This window comes from Octopus bimaculoides, chromosome 26 (assembly GCF_046866305.1).
Source record: "Octopus bimaculoides isolate indiv1 chromosome 26, ASM4686630v1, whole genome shotgun sequence".
NCBI lineage: Eukaryota > Metazoa > Mollusca > Cephalopoda > Octopoda > Octopodidae > Octopus > Octopus bimaculoides.
In genome coordinates, this window is record NC_142953.1 from 18,636,601 (window position 1) to 18,656,207 (window position 19,607).

General features: G+C 39.1%; 1 protein-coding gene across 1 annotated transcript in view; it reads right to left on the reverse strand.

The window, feature by feature from the left end:
- Nucleotides 1-19,607, reverse strand: part of LOC106878080 (uncharacterized) — a 217,030-nt gene that overhangs the window by 90,413 nt on the left and 107,010 nt on the right. Inside the window, exons 27-32 of the mRNA XM_089342991.1 lie at nt 17,962-18,236; nt 14,218-14,415; nt 10,575-10,784; nt 8,468-8,610; nt 7,022-7,193; nt 322-392 (exon numbers count right to left, since the gene is read on the reverse strand). Of these exons, the coding sequence (XP_089199117.1) occupies nt 322-392; nt 7,022-7,193; nt 8,468-8,610; nt 10,575-10,784; nt 14,218-14,415; nt 17,962-18,236 (1,069 nt within the window). The remainder of the gene's footprint in view (nt 1-321; nt 393-7,021; nt 7,194-8,467; nt 8,611-10,574; nt 10,785-14,217; nt 14,416-17,961; nt 18,237-19,607) is intronic.

A 19,607-nucleotide genomic window follows, 5' to 3' on the forward strand; every position in this document is an offset into this window, starting at 1 on the left:
ACATGTGTGTGTGTGTGTGTGTGTGCGTGTAAATACACACACACACACACACACACACACACAATGGGTTTGCACACTGTTTCCTCTACTGAATTCACTCACAATGCATTGATTGGCCTGGGGCTATTATAGAAGACACTTGCCCAAGGTGCCACATGGCGGGACTGAACTAAAAACCACCAGGTTGCAAAGTTTGCCTTTTTAACCACACAGTGATTCCTTGTGATTGTTTCAGAAGAGGTTAGGATGTCACTTGAGGGATATGTGATTGTTGTTTCTTACGGGTCAAATAAGCAAGAAGAAGGTTCACTGTGGACTTACCTTGGCTGAGAGGCTGAGGAAACAAATTCCTACCTGCAGGTTCAATCCCAAAGAACCAGCGGAACCAAAACCTAAAAGACAGAGAGGACCCTGAAGTTCGCATAAACATTTAGCATTTGGGTTTGTTGTTGTTGTTGTGTGTGTGTGTGTGTGTGTGTGTGTGTGTGTGTGTGCATGCATTCATGTGTGTAATGTGTGTGTGTGTACATATGCACATGTACATATGTATATACATATATACATATACACATATACATACACACACAGATATACATACATATATATATATATATATATATATATATATATATACTTTATTTAACAGCAGCAGAAATATAACAATAAACTGTTACTCGGAGTTTCACGTTCCCTTTTCCGATGAACGGGAACGTGAAATTCCGGGTAACAGTTTTTTGTTATATTTCTGCTGCTTTTAAATAAAGCATATTACTCTACCTCTGGTATTTGAGTACTCTTCTTTCCACCTTGTTGCACATTTATGTGCTTACTCGTATATATATACATATATATATATATATATATATATATATATATATATGAACATATATATATATATATATATGAACATGTATATACATATATATATATGAATATATATATATATATATATATATATATATATATATATATATATATATATATATATATATATAGAGAGAGAGAGAGAGAGAGAGAGAGAGAGAGCTGTGCGAGCCATGTACAGAGATGCTGCCAGTAAGGTGAGGGTTGGAAATGAGTACAGCAATGAATTCCGGGTAGAGGAAGGGGTCCACCAAGGTTCCGTCCTCAGCCCCCTCTTATTTATCATAGTCCTCCAGGCAATCACAGAGGAGTTCAAGACAGGTTGCCCCTGGGAGCTCCTCTATGCTGATGACCTTGCCCTAATTGCGGAGTCACTATCAGAACTAGAGGAGAAGTTTCAGGTGTGGAAGCAAGGTCTAGAATTGAAGGGCCTTAGAGTCAACCTAGCTAAAACCAAAATCCTAATAAGTAGGAAGGTAGATAAAACACAAACCCCTTCAGGTAGATGGCCCTGCTCAGTATGTAGAAAAGGAGTAGGTAGTAACTCTATAAGATGTACCCGGTGCAAGCTATGGACACATAAGAGGTGCAGCAACATCAAAGGCAGGTTAACTAGCAAGTTAGTTTTTGTATGTGGCAGATGTTCAGGTGCAATAAAGACTGTAAACAAACAGGAAACAACTTCTATCTCATTCCAGGGTGAAAAACTAGAGGTAGTCGATAGCTTCCGCTATCTGGGTGACCAAGTTAGTAGTGGGGGTGGGTGCGCTGAAAGTGTAGCTGCTAGAATAAGAATAGCCTGGGCAAAGTTTAGAGAGCTCTTACCCCTGCTGGCGACAAAGGGACTCTCACTCAGAGTAAAACGCATGCGTACGAACAACCATGCTACATGGCAGTGAAACATGGGCTGTAACTGCTGAGGACATACGTAAGCTCGCAAGGAATGAAGCCAGTATGCTCCGTTGGATGTGTAATGTCAATGTGAATACCCGTCAGAGTGTAAGTATCTTGAGAGAAAAGCTGAACATTAGAAGCATCAGTTGTGGCGTGCAAGAGAGACGATTGCGCTGGTATGGACATGTGGTGAGAATGGAGGAGGATAGCTGCGTGAAAAAGTGCCACACCCTAACAGTTGCGGGAACCCGTGGAAGAGGTAGGCCCAGGAAGACCTGGGCTGAGGTGGTGAGGCAAGACCTTCGTACATTGGGCCTCACCGAGGCGATGACTACTGACCGAGACCTTTGGAAATGTGCTGTGCGTGAGAAGACCCGGCAAGCCAAGTAAGATCGTTGCCAGTGCCCCTGGACTGGCTCTTGCGGGTGGCACATGAGATGCACCATTTTGAGCGTGGCCGTTGCCAGTACCGCCTGACTGGCTCCTGTAGGATTTTCGAGCGAGATCGTTGCCAGCGCCCCTGGACTGGCTTGTGCGGGTGGCACATAAAAGACACCATTTCCAGCGTGGCCGTTTTTGTGCGGGTGACACGTAAAAGCACCCACTACACTCATTGAGTGGTTGGCGTTAGGAAGGGCATCCAGCTGTAGAAACTCTGCCAAATCAGACTGGAGCCTGGTGTTGCCATCCGGTTTCACCAGTCCTCAGTCAAATCGTCCAACCCATGCTAGCATGGAAAGCGGACGTTAAACGATGATGATGATGATGATGATATATATATTTTATTATATGTATTTATTTTCTCCTAATTAATATATAACTCAGACAAAATAAATTGGTTAATGGATACCAGGGTAGCAAAGATCACAAAATAACTGTGGTGTAACTCCTGTTTATGAGGTAGAAACTCCTTGATATTTTGGGTACTTGAGTATATATATTATATATGTTTATATTATATATATGAATGAATGAATGAATGGGAAAAAGAGAGTCTGGCAAATGTCAACCCAACAGAGGGACCAGCTATCCTAATTGACAGTACCTTGGTAGATTAATCGATCAAGAGTATGAAGACAGGGAAAGCCCCCGGCTCATCAGGAATCACTGCAGAGATGTTCAAAATATCTGGTAGTGTCGGTTATAGCCTAGTAACCATTATAGTTAACCAGGTGATACATGATAGAGTCATACCCAATGACTGGTGTAGCAGCACCATAGTCAACTGCTACAAAGGTAAAGGTGACTCTTTAGACACAAATAATTACAGAGGCATCAAGTTGTTGGATCAGTTAATGAAAGTCATGGAGTGTCATAGCCCAGCTAATTAGGGAGAGAGTCAGTTTAGATGAGATGCAGTTTGGGTTCGTGCCAGGGAAAAGCACCACTGATGCTAGATTTCTGGTAAGACAGCTGCAGGAGAAATACCTAGTGAAAGATAAACCTCTGTACCTGGCTTTCGTTGACATGGAGAAAGCCTTTGACAGGGTCTAGTGGTCAATGAGGAAACTAGGGATAGATGATTGGTTAGTGAGAGCTGTGCAAGCCATGTACAGGGATGCTGTCAGTAAGGTGAGGGTTGGCAATGAGTACAGTGAAGAATTCCGAGTAGAGGTAGGGGTCCACCAAGGTTCAGTCCTCAGCCCCCTCCAGGCAATAACAGAGGAATTCAAGACAGGTTGCCCCTGGGAGCTCCTCTATGCTGACGACCTTGTTCTAATTGCTGAGTCACTATCAGAACTAGAGGAGAAGTTTCAGGTGTGGAAGCAACGATTAGAATCGAAGGGCCTTAGAGTCAACCGAGCTAAAACCAAAGTCCTAGTAAGTAGAAAGGTAGAGAAAACACAAACCACTTCAGGTAGATGGCCCTGCTTGATCTGTTGAAAAGGCGTAGGTAGAAACTCTATAAGATGTACCCAGTGCAAGCTATGGACACATAAGAGGTGCAGTAATATCAAAGGAATGTTAACTAGGAAGTTAGTTTTTGTATGTGGCAGATGTTCAGGTGCAATAAACACTGTAAATATGCAGAAAAAAACGTCTGTCTCATTCCAGGGAGAAAAACTAGACATAGTTGATAGCTTCCGCTACCTGGGTGACCAAGTTAGTAGTGGGGGGTGGGTGCGCTGAAAGTGTAGCTGCTAGAATAAGAATAGCTTGGGCAAAGTTCAGAGAGCTCTTACCTCTGCTGGTGACAAAGGGCCTCTCACTCAGAGTGAAAGGCAGACTGTTTGATGCATGTGTACGAACAGCCATGCTACATGGCAGTAAAATATGGGCTGTGACTGCTGAGGACATGCGTAAGCTCGCAAGGAATGAAGGCAATATGCTCCGATGGATGTGTAATGTCAGTGTGAATACTAGACAGAGTGTAAGTACCTTGAGAGAAAAGTTGGACCTAAGAAGCATCAGCTGTGGTGTGCGAGAGAGACTATTGCACCGGTATGGTCATGTAGCGAGAATGGATGAGGATAGCTGTGTGATAAAGTGCCACAGCCTAGCGGTGAGGGTACCTGTGGAAGAGGTAAACCCAGGAAGACCTGGGATGAGGTGGTGAAGCATGACCTTCGAACATTAGGCCTCACTGAGGCTATGACTAGTGACCGGGAAATATGCAGTGCGTGAGAAGACCCGGCAAGAAAAGTGAGACCATAACCCGTGGCCTTTACCAGGGGTGTAGCCAATCCACTTATGTGTACCTTTCCTTCTTTGGACACAAAACCCTGCTTACGAAAACTTGTTGAGGCAAGAGAAATCGAAATCGAAAATTGAACCAAATTCATTGACTGGCACTCATGCCAACCTTCCTTCATTTGACACTAAGCTCAGTTTGCGAAGACCTGTTGGGGCAAGTGAGATTGAAACTGAACCAAATTCGATGACTGGCACCCGTGCCAGTGGAGTGCTAACAGCACCATCTGAGCGGGAGCACTGCCAGAGCAGCGGTCTCGCTTCCATGCCAGTGGCACGTAAAAAGCACCATTTGAGCGCAATCGTTTCCAGCTTCGCCTTACTGGCACTTGTGCCGGTGGCATGTGAACAAAACATTGGACTGACTCCTGTGCAGGTGGCACGTAAAAAAACACCATTTGAGCATGGCTGTTGCCGGTATCGCTGGACTGGCCATCGTGCCGGTGGCACGTAAAAAGCACCCACTACACTCTCGGAGTGGTTCGCGTTAGGAAGGGCATCCAGCTGTAGAAAGAAACTCTGCCAGATTAGATTGGAGTCTGGTGTAGCCATCTGGTTCGCCAGTCCCCAGTCAAATCATCCAACCTTTGCTAGCATGGAAAGCAGATGCTAAATGATGATGATGGTGATGATATATATGTATATATATGTATGTGTGTGTGTATACACACACACACACATACACACACACACATACATATAACTATATAAATATAGAGTAAAAATTATTAGAATAATTTATTTCCAGTGGTCCGCACGTATAATAAAAGTCATAAGATGGGAAATATTTGTTTATGAGAGTGTATAAATACACAAAATGGTTCCAATGTACAAAAAATAAAGACAGGTGAGGGAACAAGAAGTAGGTGTATTAGTTTGACCTCGAGAAAAATGGGCAAGCTTTTGATGTTTTGAGCCTACAGTCTTTGACAGAAAGGGATGAGAAGAAAATAGAAAATCGAAAGAGAGAGGAAAAAACATAAATAGAAAAAATGTATCAGGATTAACAGTTTAACATGAGGAAAATATGTACATGTGTGTGTGTGTGTGAAGGTACATGGCTCAGTGGTTAGAGCATGGATGACAGGCGAATGACTGTAAATCAAATAGCCAATGCTATTAGCATATCCCATGAGAGAGTTGAGAATATTCTACACAATGAACTTGACATGACAAAGGTCTTCTGACACCTGACCAAAAGCACACCAGGTTGATCATATCAAGGAAAAATCTGACATTGTCTGAGGTAAATCCAGCTGGTTTCTTTGAATGTTTCCTAAGCAAGGATAAATATTAGCTTTGTCACTTTGAGTCAGAAACAAAGAGACAATCCATGCAGTGGAAACATCCCTCTTCACCTGCTCCAAAGAAGGCCACAGTCATTTCGTCTGCAGGGAAGGTGATGGCCTCAGTTTCTTTTGGTAAAGCAAAAGGTATTGCGTTTGTTGACTATCTTCAATGGAGAGTACTATGCCAACTTGCTAAGGGAGTTATGAAGACTATCAGGACCAAATGCCAAGGAAAAATCAATGAAAGGGTCTTGTTTCATTAGGACAATGTTCCAGCCCACAAGTCCTTGGTTTCAATGGCTGCTGTGTGTGACTGTAGCTTTGAATTGTTTGATCACCCTCCCTATTCTCCATCTAACGATCATATGTTTGGCAAAATGAAAAAAAAACACATGGCTGGGAACCAAATATAACTGTGATGATGACGTCATCTCTGTTGTTGATGACATTTTTGACCAACGTGATGAAAGATTCTTTACCAATGGGATCCAAACACTGCAACACCGATGGAAGAAGTGTGTGGAGCACAAGGGGGGGGGGAGACTATGTTGAAAAATAAACCTCATTTGATCATGTTCCATGAGAGTATCTTAATCAGCTAATGAACTTTTCAGCCACCCCTCATAAGTCAAAAAAAAAAAAGCACACACTACTTCCTGGTAGCATGTTTGAAAAGTCTTCAGTATTGCCAAGCTGGAGCAAAACTGTCAGTAACACTCTTCTCAATTTTATGCCATAACCAGTAACATACTGCTTGTCAATATAAATATGTATATGTGTGAGTTTTTGTGCAGTTCTACAAAAAGATGAATTCAATGGAGTATCAGTTAAAGTTTAAAGCTATTCTAGTGTTGAATACAAGCATTATTAATTTTAGAACTGACTTGTATTGATAAATTGCTGTTCTTTGTTCATTCTTCGTTGCTTTGTAATTGAATCTGAGTATGCTTAGAAGGGTAGTACTGTAAAATTAACGAGGTTCAACCCTGCACATATTATTATATGCTCACTTAAAGGAATTTTTCTCATGTTTACATCATGGATTTGTTATTGGTGTAAGGTCATTTGCTCGTGTAATGGTATTCCTGTCTAGCCATTGTAGTTTTCCAGACATCCACAAGTTATCACTTAGATTAAGTTTTCAAAGTTACAATGGTAACTTTGAAATGGTGATGTGGTGGTTATAGTGTCGGTGATTGTTGTTACGGTGGTAATGGTGGTGGTAATGATAGTAGCAAGGGAAATGGTGGTGGATGATTGCAGATGGTGGTGATGATACTTACCAAGTGACAAAGGTACTGGTCCTACCATGAAAATGTAATGGAGATCGAAGAATGTGATATCAAGGGGTTTGACAGGTATATCACCATTGCAGCAAATATCGGTGGAAGCTGAGGGAATTTCCTCCTCAAAGTCATCCCGTGCTTTTGACTGATTCCTATCTTTTTCATTGAGCTGGAAATCAAAGACAACAACTACAATAACAAGAACACTACAACAGAAATACAGTCACAAAACCATGATTAACTGAAAGAATTGTTACATTTTGCTATTATTGCTGTTGTTATTGTTGTTGGTGGTGGTGGTGGTGGTGATGGTGAAGGTGGTGGAGGTGGTAGTGGTGGTGGTGGTGGTGATGATGATGTTGACGACGACAACAGCAATGATGTCATTGTTTCCGTTACTCTTGTCGTTGTTTTTGTTCTTGGTTGTGGCGGTTGTGGTGGTTGTGGCAGTTGTGGTGGTTGTGGCGGTTGTGGCGGTTGTGGCGGTTGTGGCGGTTGTGGCGGTTGTGATGATAATTTTGTTGTCATTCTTCATGCAATTGCTGTTGTTGTTGGGGTATTAGTAGTAGTGGCAGTGGTGGCAGTGGTGGCAGTGGTGATAATAATGGTTGATGATGTGGTCATTGTTCTTGTTGGTGATGGCTGTAATGATGATGATGATGATGTCCTTGATATCCCTGCTTCCATTTGTAACCTCCTCCCACATCACCCCACCACCCCACTCTAGGAACCCTATAGTATAGGCATGTCACACCATGGTGGGACATGCACACACACATGTGCAATCACACACATATGCACACATACCCAGACTTACACAAATGCATACAGACACATGCAATCACACACACACATACACACATAACCCCCCACGCACAAATACACCCAGATACGTATACACAAATGCACTCACCCACACACACACATGCAATTACTCACATGCACGCATACACACACGCATGCACACACATACAATCAACCAGACACACCCATAGATTTAACACAAATACACATGCTTACACATACACACACACACTCACGTGCATGCACTCACATACAAATACACACACACACACTCACGTGCACGCACTCACATTCAAACACACACACACACTCACGTGCACGCACTCACATACAAACGCACACACACATGTGAAATCACACACATATACATACATACCCAGACTTACAGATATACACACATGCAGTCACATGAACACACATGCAATCACACACGCACATACACACATAACCCTCCACACACACAAATACACCCAAATACATATACACAAATGCACCCCCCCACACACACACACAAAAATCACTCACATGCACTCATACACACGCACACATGCACACACATGCCATTACACAAACACGCCCATAGACTTAACACAAATACACATATAGACACACACACATATCCTGTTGTAACCAACTTACTATTTCTGACATGGCTCCACGTAAACTGTCTCCAATCTTCAACAATTCCGTCTGGTTGACATTCATATCAATAGCTGCATCAATGAATTCTTCAAGGGTCATTGACTTTGTTTCCTCATCGATTGATGGAAGTTCATAGGTGGCTGATAATAATAATCATAGAAGAGACAACAGGATCATTGTAAAAGAAGAAGAAGAAAAATAAACAAGTACGACGATTTGAAGTGGGAAATACGAAGATTGTGGTCAATGAAGAGAGTAGAGGTGATCCCAATAGTAACTGGCGCATTTGGAAGAATCAGCACTCAGCTACCAACATGGCTGAGAAAGATTGGTGCAAGTGTGAAGGGAGAACACCTGCAAAAATCAGCATTGCTTGGAACTGCAGGAATTCTTCGCAGGGTTTTTGAAGCATGACCAGTGAACAAGTTTCACCTTAGTCTGCTGGTTGTGGACAGCTGACACTTTCCATCATACCAAACAAAATAAGCTGTGAGTTTCCATAAAATAATAACAACAACAACAACAATAATAATAATAGGTGACATGATAAGGTAGTGAAAGTGCTACATTGGAAACTGTGCAAAAAGTGGGACCTAGTGGGCGGCACATGGTATGAGCACAAACTGCAGACCATGGCAGAATTGGAGACTTGCAAAATCTTCTGGGATTTCCCAATCCAAATAGATCAGGTGCTAGAGCATAACAGACCGGACCTAGTGGTGGTGGTCAACAAGATGCACCATGTGTACTATATAGTTGATGTTGTGTGCTCCTTTAACCTACAAACATACAAAAAAGAATGCGCAAAGATAGATAAATACAACCCTCTTAAGTACGAAATAGCCTGGCTATGGAAAATGAAGAAGGCGAAGACAGTGCCAATTATTGCTGGGTCCCTGGGAACAGTACCAGAAAGCATTAAGGGGGAATATAAAGGAAACTGGAATAGAGTGCCCTGTAGAACTGTTACTAAAGGTTTGATTCCTTGGCATGGCCAGAATAATCAGGAAAGTATTAGATAGCCGAAAAGAATGGATAGCATGGTACTGTAGGCTGCAGGCAGAAAACCTTCTATGTATGCAAGACATCAGGAGTTCCAACAAAATCTGAGTTAATAATAATAATAATAATAATAATAATGATAATAATAATAATAATAATAGTTTCTGACAAAAATCATGCCTCCTCATTGATATGGCTGTCCCAATCGATATAAACGCATCTGTCAAGACCTACCAAAAACTGAGCAAGTATAAAGATCTTGTAATAGGAATTGGCAAAATGTGGAACCACAAGACTAAAACAATACCTGTTGTCATAGGTACCCTAGGGATGATAGCAAAAGGGGCTGATTGGTACCTGGCTCAGACACCAGGAAACCCCAAAATGGAAGAAATTAAAAAAAAAAACAGTGCTCATGGGAACTGTTCATACTCTATGAAAAATATTGTCTACATAATCCCCCAAAACATTTTAATCTGTAAATATTGTTGAAAGTACTTCTAAATATACATAATAGCAAACACCTTTTACTGTCATCTTAAGATCACATTATCACCTTCTAGTTTTCTTATGTTTTGACAGACACTCTCTGGAGCAATACTCTGTGCAAAACCAAGCAATATGGTTCCCTAGTCATAACATCAACTTGGACTTGTCTCTTGAGGTTTCTGGATGAGATCTGAAGTCATCTTGTACAAATACAAAGCAAAAGCCAAACATAAAATAATAATAATAATAATAATAATAATAATAATAATAATAATAATAATAATAATAATAATGGTTTCAAATTTTGCCACTAGGGCAACAATTTTTGCGGGGGGGGGGGATAAAAAGGCAAAGTCAACTTCAGTGGAATTTGAATTCAGACTATAGAGACAGATGAAATGCAATTAAACATTTCATCCAGCATGCTAACAATCCTATCAGCATGCCGCCTTATATGACAACAACAACAACAACAACAACAACAACAACAACAACAATAACAATAACAATAATAATAATAATAATAATAATAATAATAATAATAATGGTTTCAAATTTTGGAACAAAGCCAATGATTTAAGGGAAGAGTTATTTCGATTAAAGAACTACTGACCTTTGGTACAATTTCTGGCCGGTTTCTCAATCTGGACACCAGTGAGAATTTCAACGGTTGGGAGACACACATGGAATCGTCCTCGAAGACAGAATTTTGCTGTAACATTTACCATCAAGGTTGAGGTAGTCTGGTGCAGGTGAACAAGAAATGTAGCTCCTGGTTTTAGAAAATTTTTCCTCCATTCCACATCAATGCTGATTGTTTTATCTTGAAGTTGAAAAGAGAATTTTACAAGATAACATCAGTAATGGAGAATAAACAATCCTTATTTACATTATCTATGTTTGACGGATATTCGTCCTCATCTTGTTTGTTGTTAACACAATGTTTCGGCTGATATACCCTCCAGCCTTCATCAGGTGTTTTGGGGAAATTTCGAACCTGGATTCTCATTCCTAAGGTATTTTTCAATGTTATTATTATTGTTATTATTATTATTCAGGTCACTGCCTGAAATCGAACTTGGAATCTTAACCACTACGCTATATGCCCGTGGGCATATGGTGTAGTGGTTAAGAGCACGGGCTACTAACCAAAGATTCTGAGTTTGATTCCAGGCAATGACCTGAATAATAATAATAATAATAATAATAATAATAATAATAATAATAATAATAATAATAATAATGATAATAATAATAATAATAATAATAATAATAACATCGAAAACTACTTTAGGAATGAGAACTCAGGTTCAAAATTTCCCCAAGACACCTGATGAAGGCTGGAGGGTATATCAGCCGAAACGTGTTAAAAACAAACAAGATGAGGACAAATATCCGTCAAATGTAAATAATGTAAATAATTCCTCATCTCTTAAATATAGAACTGTATTAAATAATCCTTTCTACTATAGGCACAAGGCCTGGGATTTTGGAGGGAAGGGGTTAGTTGATTACATCAACTCCAGACAAATACAAAAAAGAACACACACACACACACACAGACATTGATATATACATATGATGGGCTACTTTCAGTTTCCATCTCCAAAATCCATTCAGAAAGCTTTGGCCAGCCCGAGTCTATAGTAGAAGATACTTGCCCAAGGTGCCATGCAGTGGGATTGAACACAGAACCATATAGTTAGGGAGAAAACTTCTTACCACACAGCCATACCTGTATATTATGTATATTTTATACATACATACATGTGTGTGTGTGTATATATATCGTCATCATCGTCATCATTTAACGTCCGCTTTCCATGCTAATATATATATATATATATATATATATATATATATATATATAAAGAAACATTGATCATAGAACAAACAAGAAATTGGAGTCAACACCATGCCTCAAACATTTGATCATTTATAAATATTACCATGGTTCTTAAACATATAAAAAATATACATATACATCAAAACACAGAAGGTAAAAATATATATGCAAATAAAATATGAATATATAGAATAGCTATTTCTTGTTGTATATATATATATGTATATATATGTATATATATATATATATATATATATATATATATATATATATATATATATATATATATATATATATATATATGTGTGTGTGTGTGTGTGTGTGTGTGTGTGTGTGTGTGTGTGTGTGTGTATGTGTGTGTATATATATATATATATATATATATAAAAATATATATTCTTTTATTTATTTCAGTCATTTGACTGTGGCCATGCTGGAGCACCGCTTTTAATTGAACAAATCAACCCTAGGACTTATTCTTTGTAGGCCTAGTACTTATTCTATCAGTCCCTTTTGGTGAACCATTAAGTTACAGGGATGTAAACACATGAACATTGGTTGTCAAGTGTTAGGAGGGGGGACAAACACAGACACACAAACATATACATATACATATATATATATATAATACAAATAATAAATGAGTATATGCATATATACGTACATGTATGTACATACCTACATCTACATGTATATATATAAAAACGTGGACAAAATGATAAACAGAGTACAGAAAACACACAGGCCACATAGAGAACATTTCCTTCATCAGCTGCCACCATTCTAAAACTAAGCGTTTCGAAGAGTTAGGGCAGGACGCATCATTAGAATGGCTCTTCCCACAGACCACAAATTAAATTAGTACCATGGAGGAATGTAGTGGCGGACAGAGAACAAGACAGGAAAACGAAACGGTGAAAATAAACAAAAAGGCTATATGGCCAGACGTGAAAAAATATGTGTATACTGAACGCTGTGAAGCAACGAACTGGAAGGAAACGGGACGAAGAATGTTCGTGTGTGCTTGGCGAGGCCAAGATATGAAAAGAATTAGTAGCTGGACACATGTGACCAGCGAGGAGTAGGGAGAAAGAGTGGTAGAGGGAGAAAAGGGGGAGGAAGTAGAATATAGGTGAGCAACGAGAGACAGGGAGGAAGAGAGAGATATAGTAGTGAAGGGGAGAGGCGAAGAACAACAGAAGGAAGAACGAGAGGGGGAGAAAGATACAAAGATATATATATATATATATATATATATATATATATGATGGGCTTCTTTCAGTTTCCGTCTACAAAATCCACTCACAAGGCTTTGGTTGGCCCGAGGCTATTTTAGAAGACACTTGCCCAAGGTGCCACACGGTGGGACTGGACCCAGAACTTTGTGGTTAGTAAGCAAGCTACTTACCACACAGCCACTCCTGCACCTTTATATATAGTTTTTTTATGTATGCTTGTAACCTCCGGGTTACAAGCCCGGACTGAAAGTCGCCTTGCCAGCAAACACACAACCTAGTGTTTTTTTTTTTATGGAAGACCAGCAGTCACCCATACATACCAGCCTCACCTCTCTAATGCTGTCGATGTTATCCAAGGGAAAGGCAAACGGTCGATACAGTTTGGCACCAGTGATGTCGCAACTCATTTCTACAACTGAGTGAACTGGAGCAATGTGAAATAAAGTGTCTTGCTTAAGAACACAACACGCAGCTTGGTCCGGGAATCAAACTCACAACCTCATAATCATAAGCTTGAAACTCTAACCACTGAGCCTTCACATGTATGTATATATATAATTTATATATATATAGTCAATTCAAATAAAAAATGTAAAAACAAATGTGAGGATGTGCACAAGAAACGTGTTAGGTTGATGCTCGGTGAAAGGAGAGAGTTTGATGTTTTGAGCATAGCTCTTTGTCGAAAAAGAGAAAGTCCAAAGATGGAGAAGAAATTGCCCAGAAGGGGCTAAACACAGAGGGGACAAACAAGGACAGACAAAGGGATTAAGTCAATTACATCGACTCCAGTGCATAAATGGTACTTAATTTATCAACCCCAAAAGGATGAAAGGTAAAGTCGACCTTGTTGAAATTTGAACTCAGAACGTAATGGCAGACGAAATACTGCTAAGCATTTCGTCCGGTGTGCTGACGCTTTTGCCAGCTCACTGCCTTAGTTGTATGTTTTGATCTACCAAATTCACTCACAAAGCATTGGTCAGTCCAGAGCTATAGTAGATAACACTTGCAGTAGGACTGAACCAGAAACCACTTGGTTGCCAAGTGAACTTCTTAACCACACAAACCCAAGCCTAAGCTTACATTGAAAAATGACAAAAAAGAACACATATATAAAAATAACCTAAAGCAAAGCAAAGGAAACGATGTAAAGTAAAAGCAATCATTACCTTTTGCTATTGTTGTTGTTTTTCCTGTTGTGATGTAAAATTGACCTGTGCAGCTGTCGTATCTGAGGCCGAATTCTGTTGAAGCTTGGACACCATTGAAATTCAGTTCGACATTACAAGTTAGTCCGAGGCAGTCTCGGTCTGGGAGGCAGACGTGCCCCAGTCCACTAGATATTATATTCCGCATGCCGGTGCAAACTGTTGATAGAAATAACAAGGACAACAATGATGATAATGATGATGGTGATGATAATACCCCAAACTTTAACTAATCTTCAGAATTTCGGCTGAGGGGGACCAATGCAAGAAGGATCAAAAGGACTGCTGTAATTAATAAAGAATCACATGAGCTCCATTTTCTCTTTTGTTATACATACACATATATACATAGATATACATACATATATATATATATGCACACACACACACACACATATATATGTATATCTACAACCACATACGCAAATAGAGACTGAAACACATGACCACATATACACACACACTTTACTTCACACAAAGACACATGTCCACACATATGGAGATGTGCACCCATACATACAAACATGGTACATAGCAGCAAAACACACACGCACACACACACACACACACACTCAAACATGCACACACAAGGAGACAGAGGTACATACATATACACACATTCACACACATACATAAAAAATACACAAACATAGGAATATGCAGAATACAGACATACATGCAAACGCACACACATACGTACATATATGCATACACACACATACATACACACACAGACATACATACACACACATGCACACATACATACACACACACTGAGACACACACATGCGCAAAAGCAAAGAGAGAACGCAGCGTAAATAACGGACAGAGTCAAGACTATTGAAAAGGTTGCAAAACGCAACGAAAATTTTAGGAAAATAAAAAGAAAAATAAGTGGAAATTTTACCGGTGAGTGTGTTAAATTTTAAGGCACAATAAGAAAATGACTCTCCCCAGACACAACAGTGTGTGTGTATATATATATATATATATATATATATATATATATACTTTATTGTATTTTCGAATAAGGTGTTTATGATATATTTATTTTCTGGAGGGTATGAATTATATTGTTCATTACTGAATTATTTAATAGTGGTTTTTCTCTAAATTATATATATATTTTATATTTGGAAATTTGATTTAGTTTTGCTAAATTGAATTTTTCTTCCCTGTAAGTTTGGATTTTATTCCCTAAAATTATATATATATATATATATATATATATATATATATATATATATATATATATATATATATATTGATTCTGTTGTTATTATTTTTTTAATAGTTACATTGGATAATAACAGAGTTAATGATATCTTCACAAATAAATTTTTCGTGAATTACTTTTCTCGTAAATTGTTTGCTCTGGTATCAAGAATATATATATATATATATATATATATATATATATATATATATATATGCAAATATATAAAAACAAAAGGATAAAGAGAGCAAAGGTAAGGTTGAAGAATTTTATGGATAGAGTCTTACAGCTGTTTCTGGGAAGATCCAGTACTTCCCTTCATCGGAGACAGAAAAAATAAAGATTTTGCTACTTCTCTTCCACATCTTCAAAAGTTTTTTGTCTTAAGGACATTTTCGATTCAAAGTAACAAAAAAGGTAACAGGAAGCAAGATCCACTTTCAATTGTTCTTTCAGTTCACAACTTGCATTCAGCCGTGACTGCTTCTGATCTTCCGTGAACAACTTGCATTCAGCCGTGACTGCTTCTGATCTTCCGTGAACAACTTGCATTCAGCCATGACTGCTTCTGATCTTCCGTGAACAAGCAAGACACAAGTTTTGCTGCAACTGTTTTCATCCAAAATTCCTCACTCAAAATTCTTTGGCAAGAGCTCCAGGACACACCAGTCATATCAACAAGTTCATCAACAGAATTTGAGGGAAGCATGCTGTTCCTTCATTTCAGCCATTGCAAAAATCGATAAACAGTAGACAAGCACTGCATAACAAAAGCACACTACATGGCAGTATGACTCCAGTGAACGATGCTGGTTGACAGACTGATGCCTGAAGGTTGCATCAAGTGACTTCTAGTGGCAGAAGCCTGAACTACAACTGGCTTGTTTCACAAAGAACGTTTCCAGTTACTTTTGGGTACCTCCTCGTATATATATACTTTTACTTGGTTGTCACTTGACTGTGGCCATGCTGGAGTACCACCTTTAGTCGAGCAAATTGACCCCAGGACTATTCTTTGTAAGCCTAGTACTTATTCTATTGGTCTGTTTTGCTGAACAGCTAAGTTACGAAGGCATAAACACACCAGCATCAGTTGTCAAGCGATGTTGCGGGGACAAACACAGGCACACAAACACAGGCACACAAACACACATACATACATATATATATATATATATATATATATATATATATATATATATATATATAACAATTAGAAAATGGAGGATAATATGCTGAACCCAACTACTTGCAGACAGTGTATCCCGTTGAATTCATTAATTTAATTCATAGCAAAAGTGACAAAAAAAGAAGAAAGAAAAAGAAAGAAAGAACCAAAGCACAGGTGTCTATGGCAGACTATGTTATTTTGCCAACCTGATTTACATATAGAAGTACAAAGTACATAAGGAATTAGAGGATGAACAGAAGTTTAATCTTACAGCTGTTTCGGCCTAGTTTTAGCAAGCCCCATTCTATCCGAATATTTCTTGCCGGAGTGATTATCGGATGACATTTTGAAATGGGGTTACATGCCCGAACCGCTAGGCCTCTTCAGAGATTCACAAAGGGTTTCATACAAATGTAGAGCAAGAGGTAAAAACAGAGGTGTGGTAGAGACCAGAAGAAAAACAACAGCAAAAATAAGATAGAAATAAAAATAAAAAATAGAATTAAAATCAAAATCAAAATAAAAATAAGGGTTTGAACCCCCAACCCCTAACTCTCTCACGTTATATATATATATATATATAGACATATATACGACGGGCTTCTTTCAGTTTCCATCTACCAAATTTACTCACAAGGCTTTGGTCGACCCGAGGCTATAGTAGAAGACACTTGCCCAAGATGCCATGCAGTGCGACTGAACCTGGAACCATGTGTTTGGCAAGCAAGCTACTTACCACACAGCCACTCCTGCGCCTATATATATATATATATATATATATATATATATATGTATATGTATATGTATATGTATATGTATATATATATATATATATATATATATATATATATATATATATATATATATATATATATATATTTGAACTCAGAAGTAACAGCAGACGAAATACCGCTAAGCATTTCTTTTCTACTTTAGGCACAAAACCCAAAATTTTAGGGGAGCGGGGTGGGGCAGTCGATTAGCTCGATCCCAGTGCACAACTGGTACTAATTTCATCGACCCGAAGGGATGAAAAGAATGAGATATTTCAGAAAATGGCTTTATTATGAAGTTCAATCAGTTTTTCATCTTTGAGCTATATACAACATAACTCTAGTAGTAGTAGCAGTAGTAGTTGTAGTAGTAGTAATGGTTGTGGTGGTAGTGATGGTAGTGGTGGTAGTGGTAGTGGTGGTGGTGGCTGTAGTAAAATTTGCCACTGTATTTGTAGTAGTGGTGGTGGTGGTGGTAGTAGTGAAATTTGTCATAGTAGTAGTAGTAGTAGTCAAATGGAGAAAATATGAACAGCAACACTTACCCAGACCAGGCAGTTTCCTTACTCGGTCGATCAAACTGAGGTGGTCTCCGTGCTGTGACGAGAGACCAAAACCAGCCAACAGGTTCTGCAGTTGTGGTAACGAATATGCGTCAGCAGGCATTGCAGGTATGTTTCTCTTGGCTTTGTTGAATTCCTTGGCAATATGCAACAATATGTCGGCTTTTGTGTTGTTCGATCTGCCCCGCAGTAAGGACAAGATGCTTCCGATGGTGTGCTGGGATGCCGTGCCTTCATTACTCTCGATAAAGAGATTGCTGGAAAACGAAAAGGACACCAACCTATGATTAGTCCATTACTGGTGGTTGTGATGGCAGTAGTAGGAGTAGTGGTGGGGGTGGTCATCGTCGTAGTAGTAGTGGTTGTGGTGGTAGTGGTATTGGTGGTTGTGGTGGTCGTAGTAGTAGTGGTGGTGGTGGTTGAGGTGGTAGTAGTAGTAGTGGTTGTGGTGATAGTGATGGTAATGGAGTGGTGGCGATCGTGGCTGTAGTAAAATTTGTTACAGCGTGGCTGTGTGGTTAAGAAGTTTTCTTCCTCGCCACAGGGTTTCAGATTCATTGTCTTCTACTTTAGCCCCAGGCCAAGCAAAGTCCTGTTGCTCTCTTACAAATCTCATCATCATCATCATCATCATCATCTAACATCTGTTTTCCATGCTGGCATGGGTTGGACAGTTTGACTGAAAACTGGTAAGCTGGGGAGCTGCACCAGGCTCCAATCTGATTTTGCATGGTTTCTACAGCTGGATACCCTCCCTAACACCAACCACTCCAAGAGTGTAGTGGGTGCTTTTTACGTGCCACTGGCACAGGTGCCACTGGCACAGGTGCCACTTATGGAACCCCAGCATCAGCCACAACTACAATATCACTTGGCTTGACAGGTCTTCTCAAGCATGGTATATTGTCACTAATAGAAAATGCCTTACATGACTATACAACATGTAAATCTTTGTAATTCCTATTAGCAAATGAAACATGTGTAATGGAGAATATATAACACCAAAAGAATCCCAATTTCCTGTTTTGTTATACAATAAATGTGCAAATAATATTTTCACAATTTGCAATTTTATTGTGTATTTTGATTAACCTACAAGAGTAACTATGGGTACATATTGATTGTAACATTGGAATGAGCAGATGTATTTCAAAAGGAAACAGCTGGGATTTTCCCTAACAACCTATGTATTTAAATATCTATCTGTCTGTCTGTCTGTCTGTCTGTCTGTCTGTCTGTCTGTCAGTCTGTCTGCCAGCCTATCTATCTGTCTGTCTGTCTGTCTGTCTTTGTGTCTGTCTGTCTATCTATCTATATATCTACCTATCAATCTATCTATCTATCCATCCATCCATCCATCCATCCATCCATCCATCCACCCATCCATCCATCCATACATCATTCTATCGTGTTGAAATTTATAGAAAAACAAAAGATAAAGATAGGTGTATAAACAAGAAACAGGTGTATTAGTTTAATGCTCGGGAAGGTGAGAAAGTCTTTTACATTTTGAGCCTATGCTCTTCAACAGAAACGAACACAAGGAAATAAACAGAGATAGAATAAAAAATAACTTTTGTAGCTAGCAGTTATCTATCTATCTATCTATCTATCTATCTATCTATCTA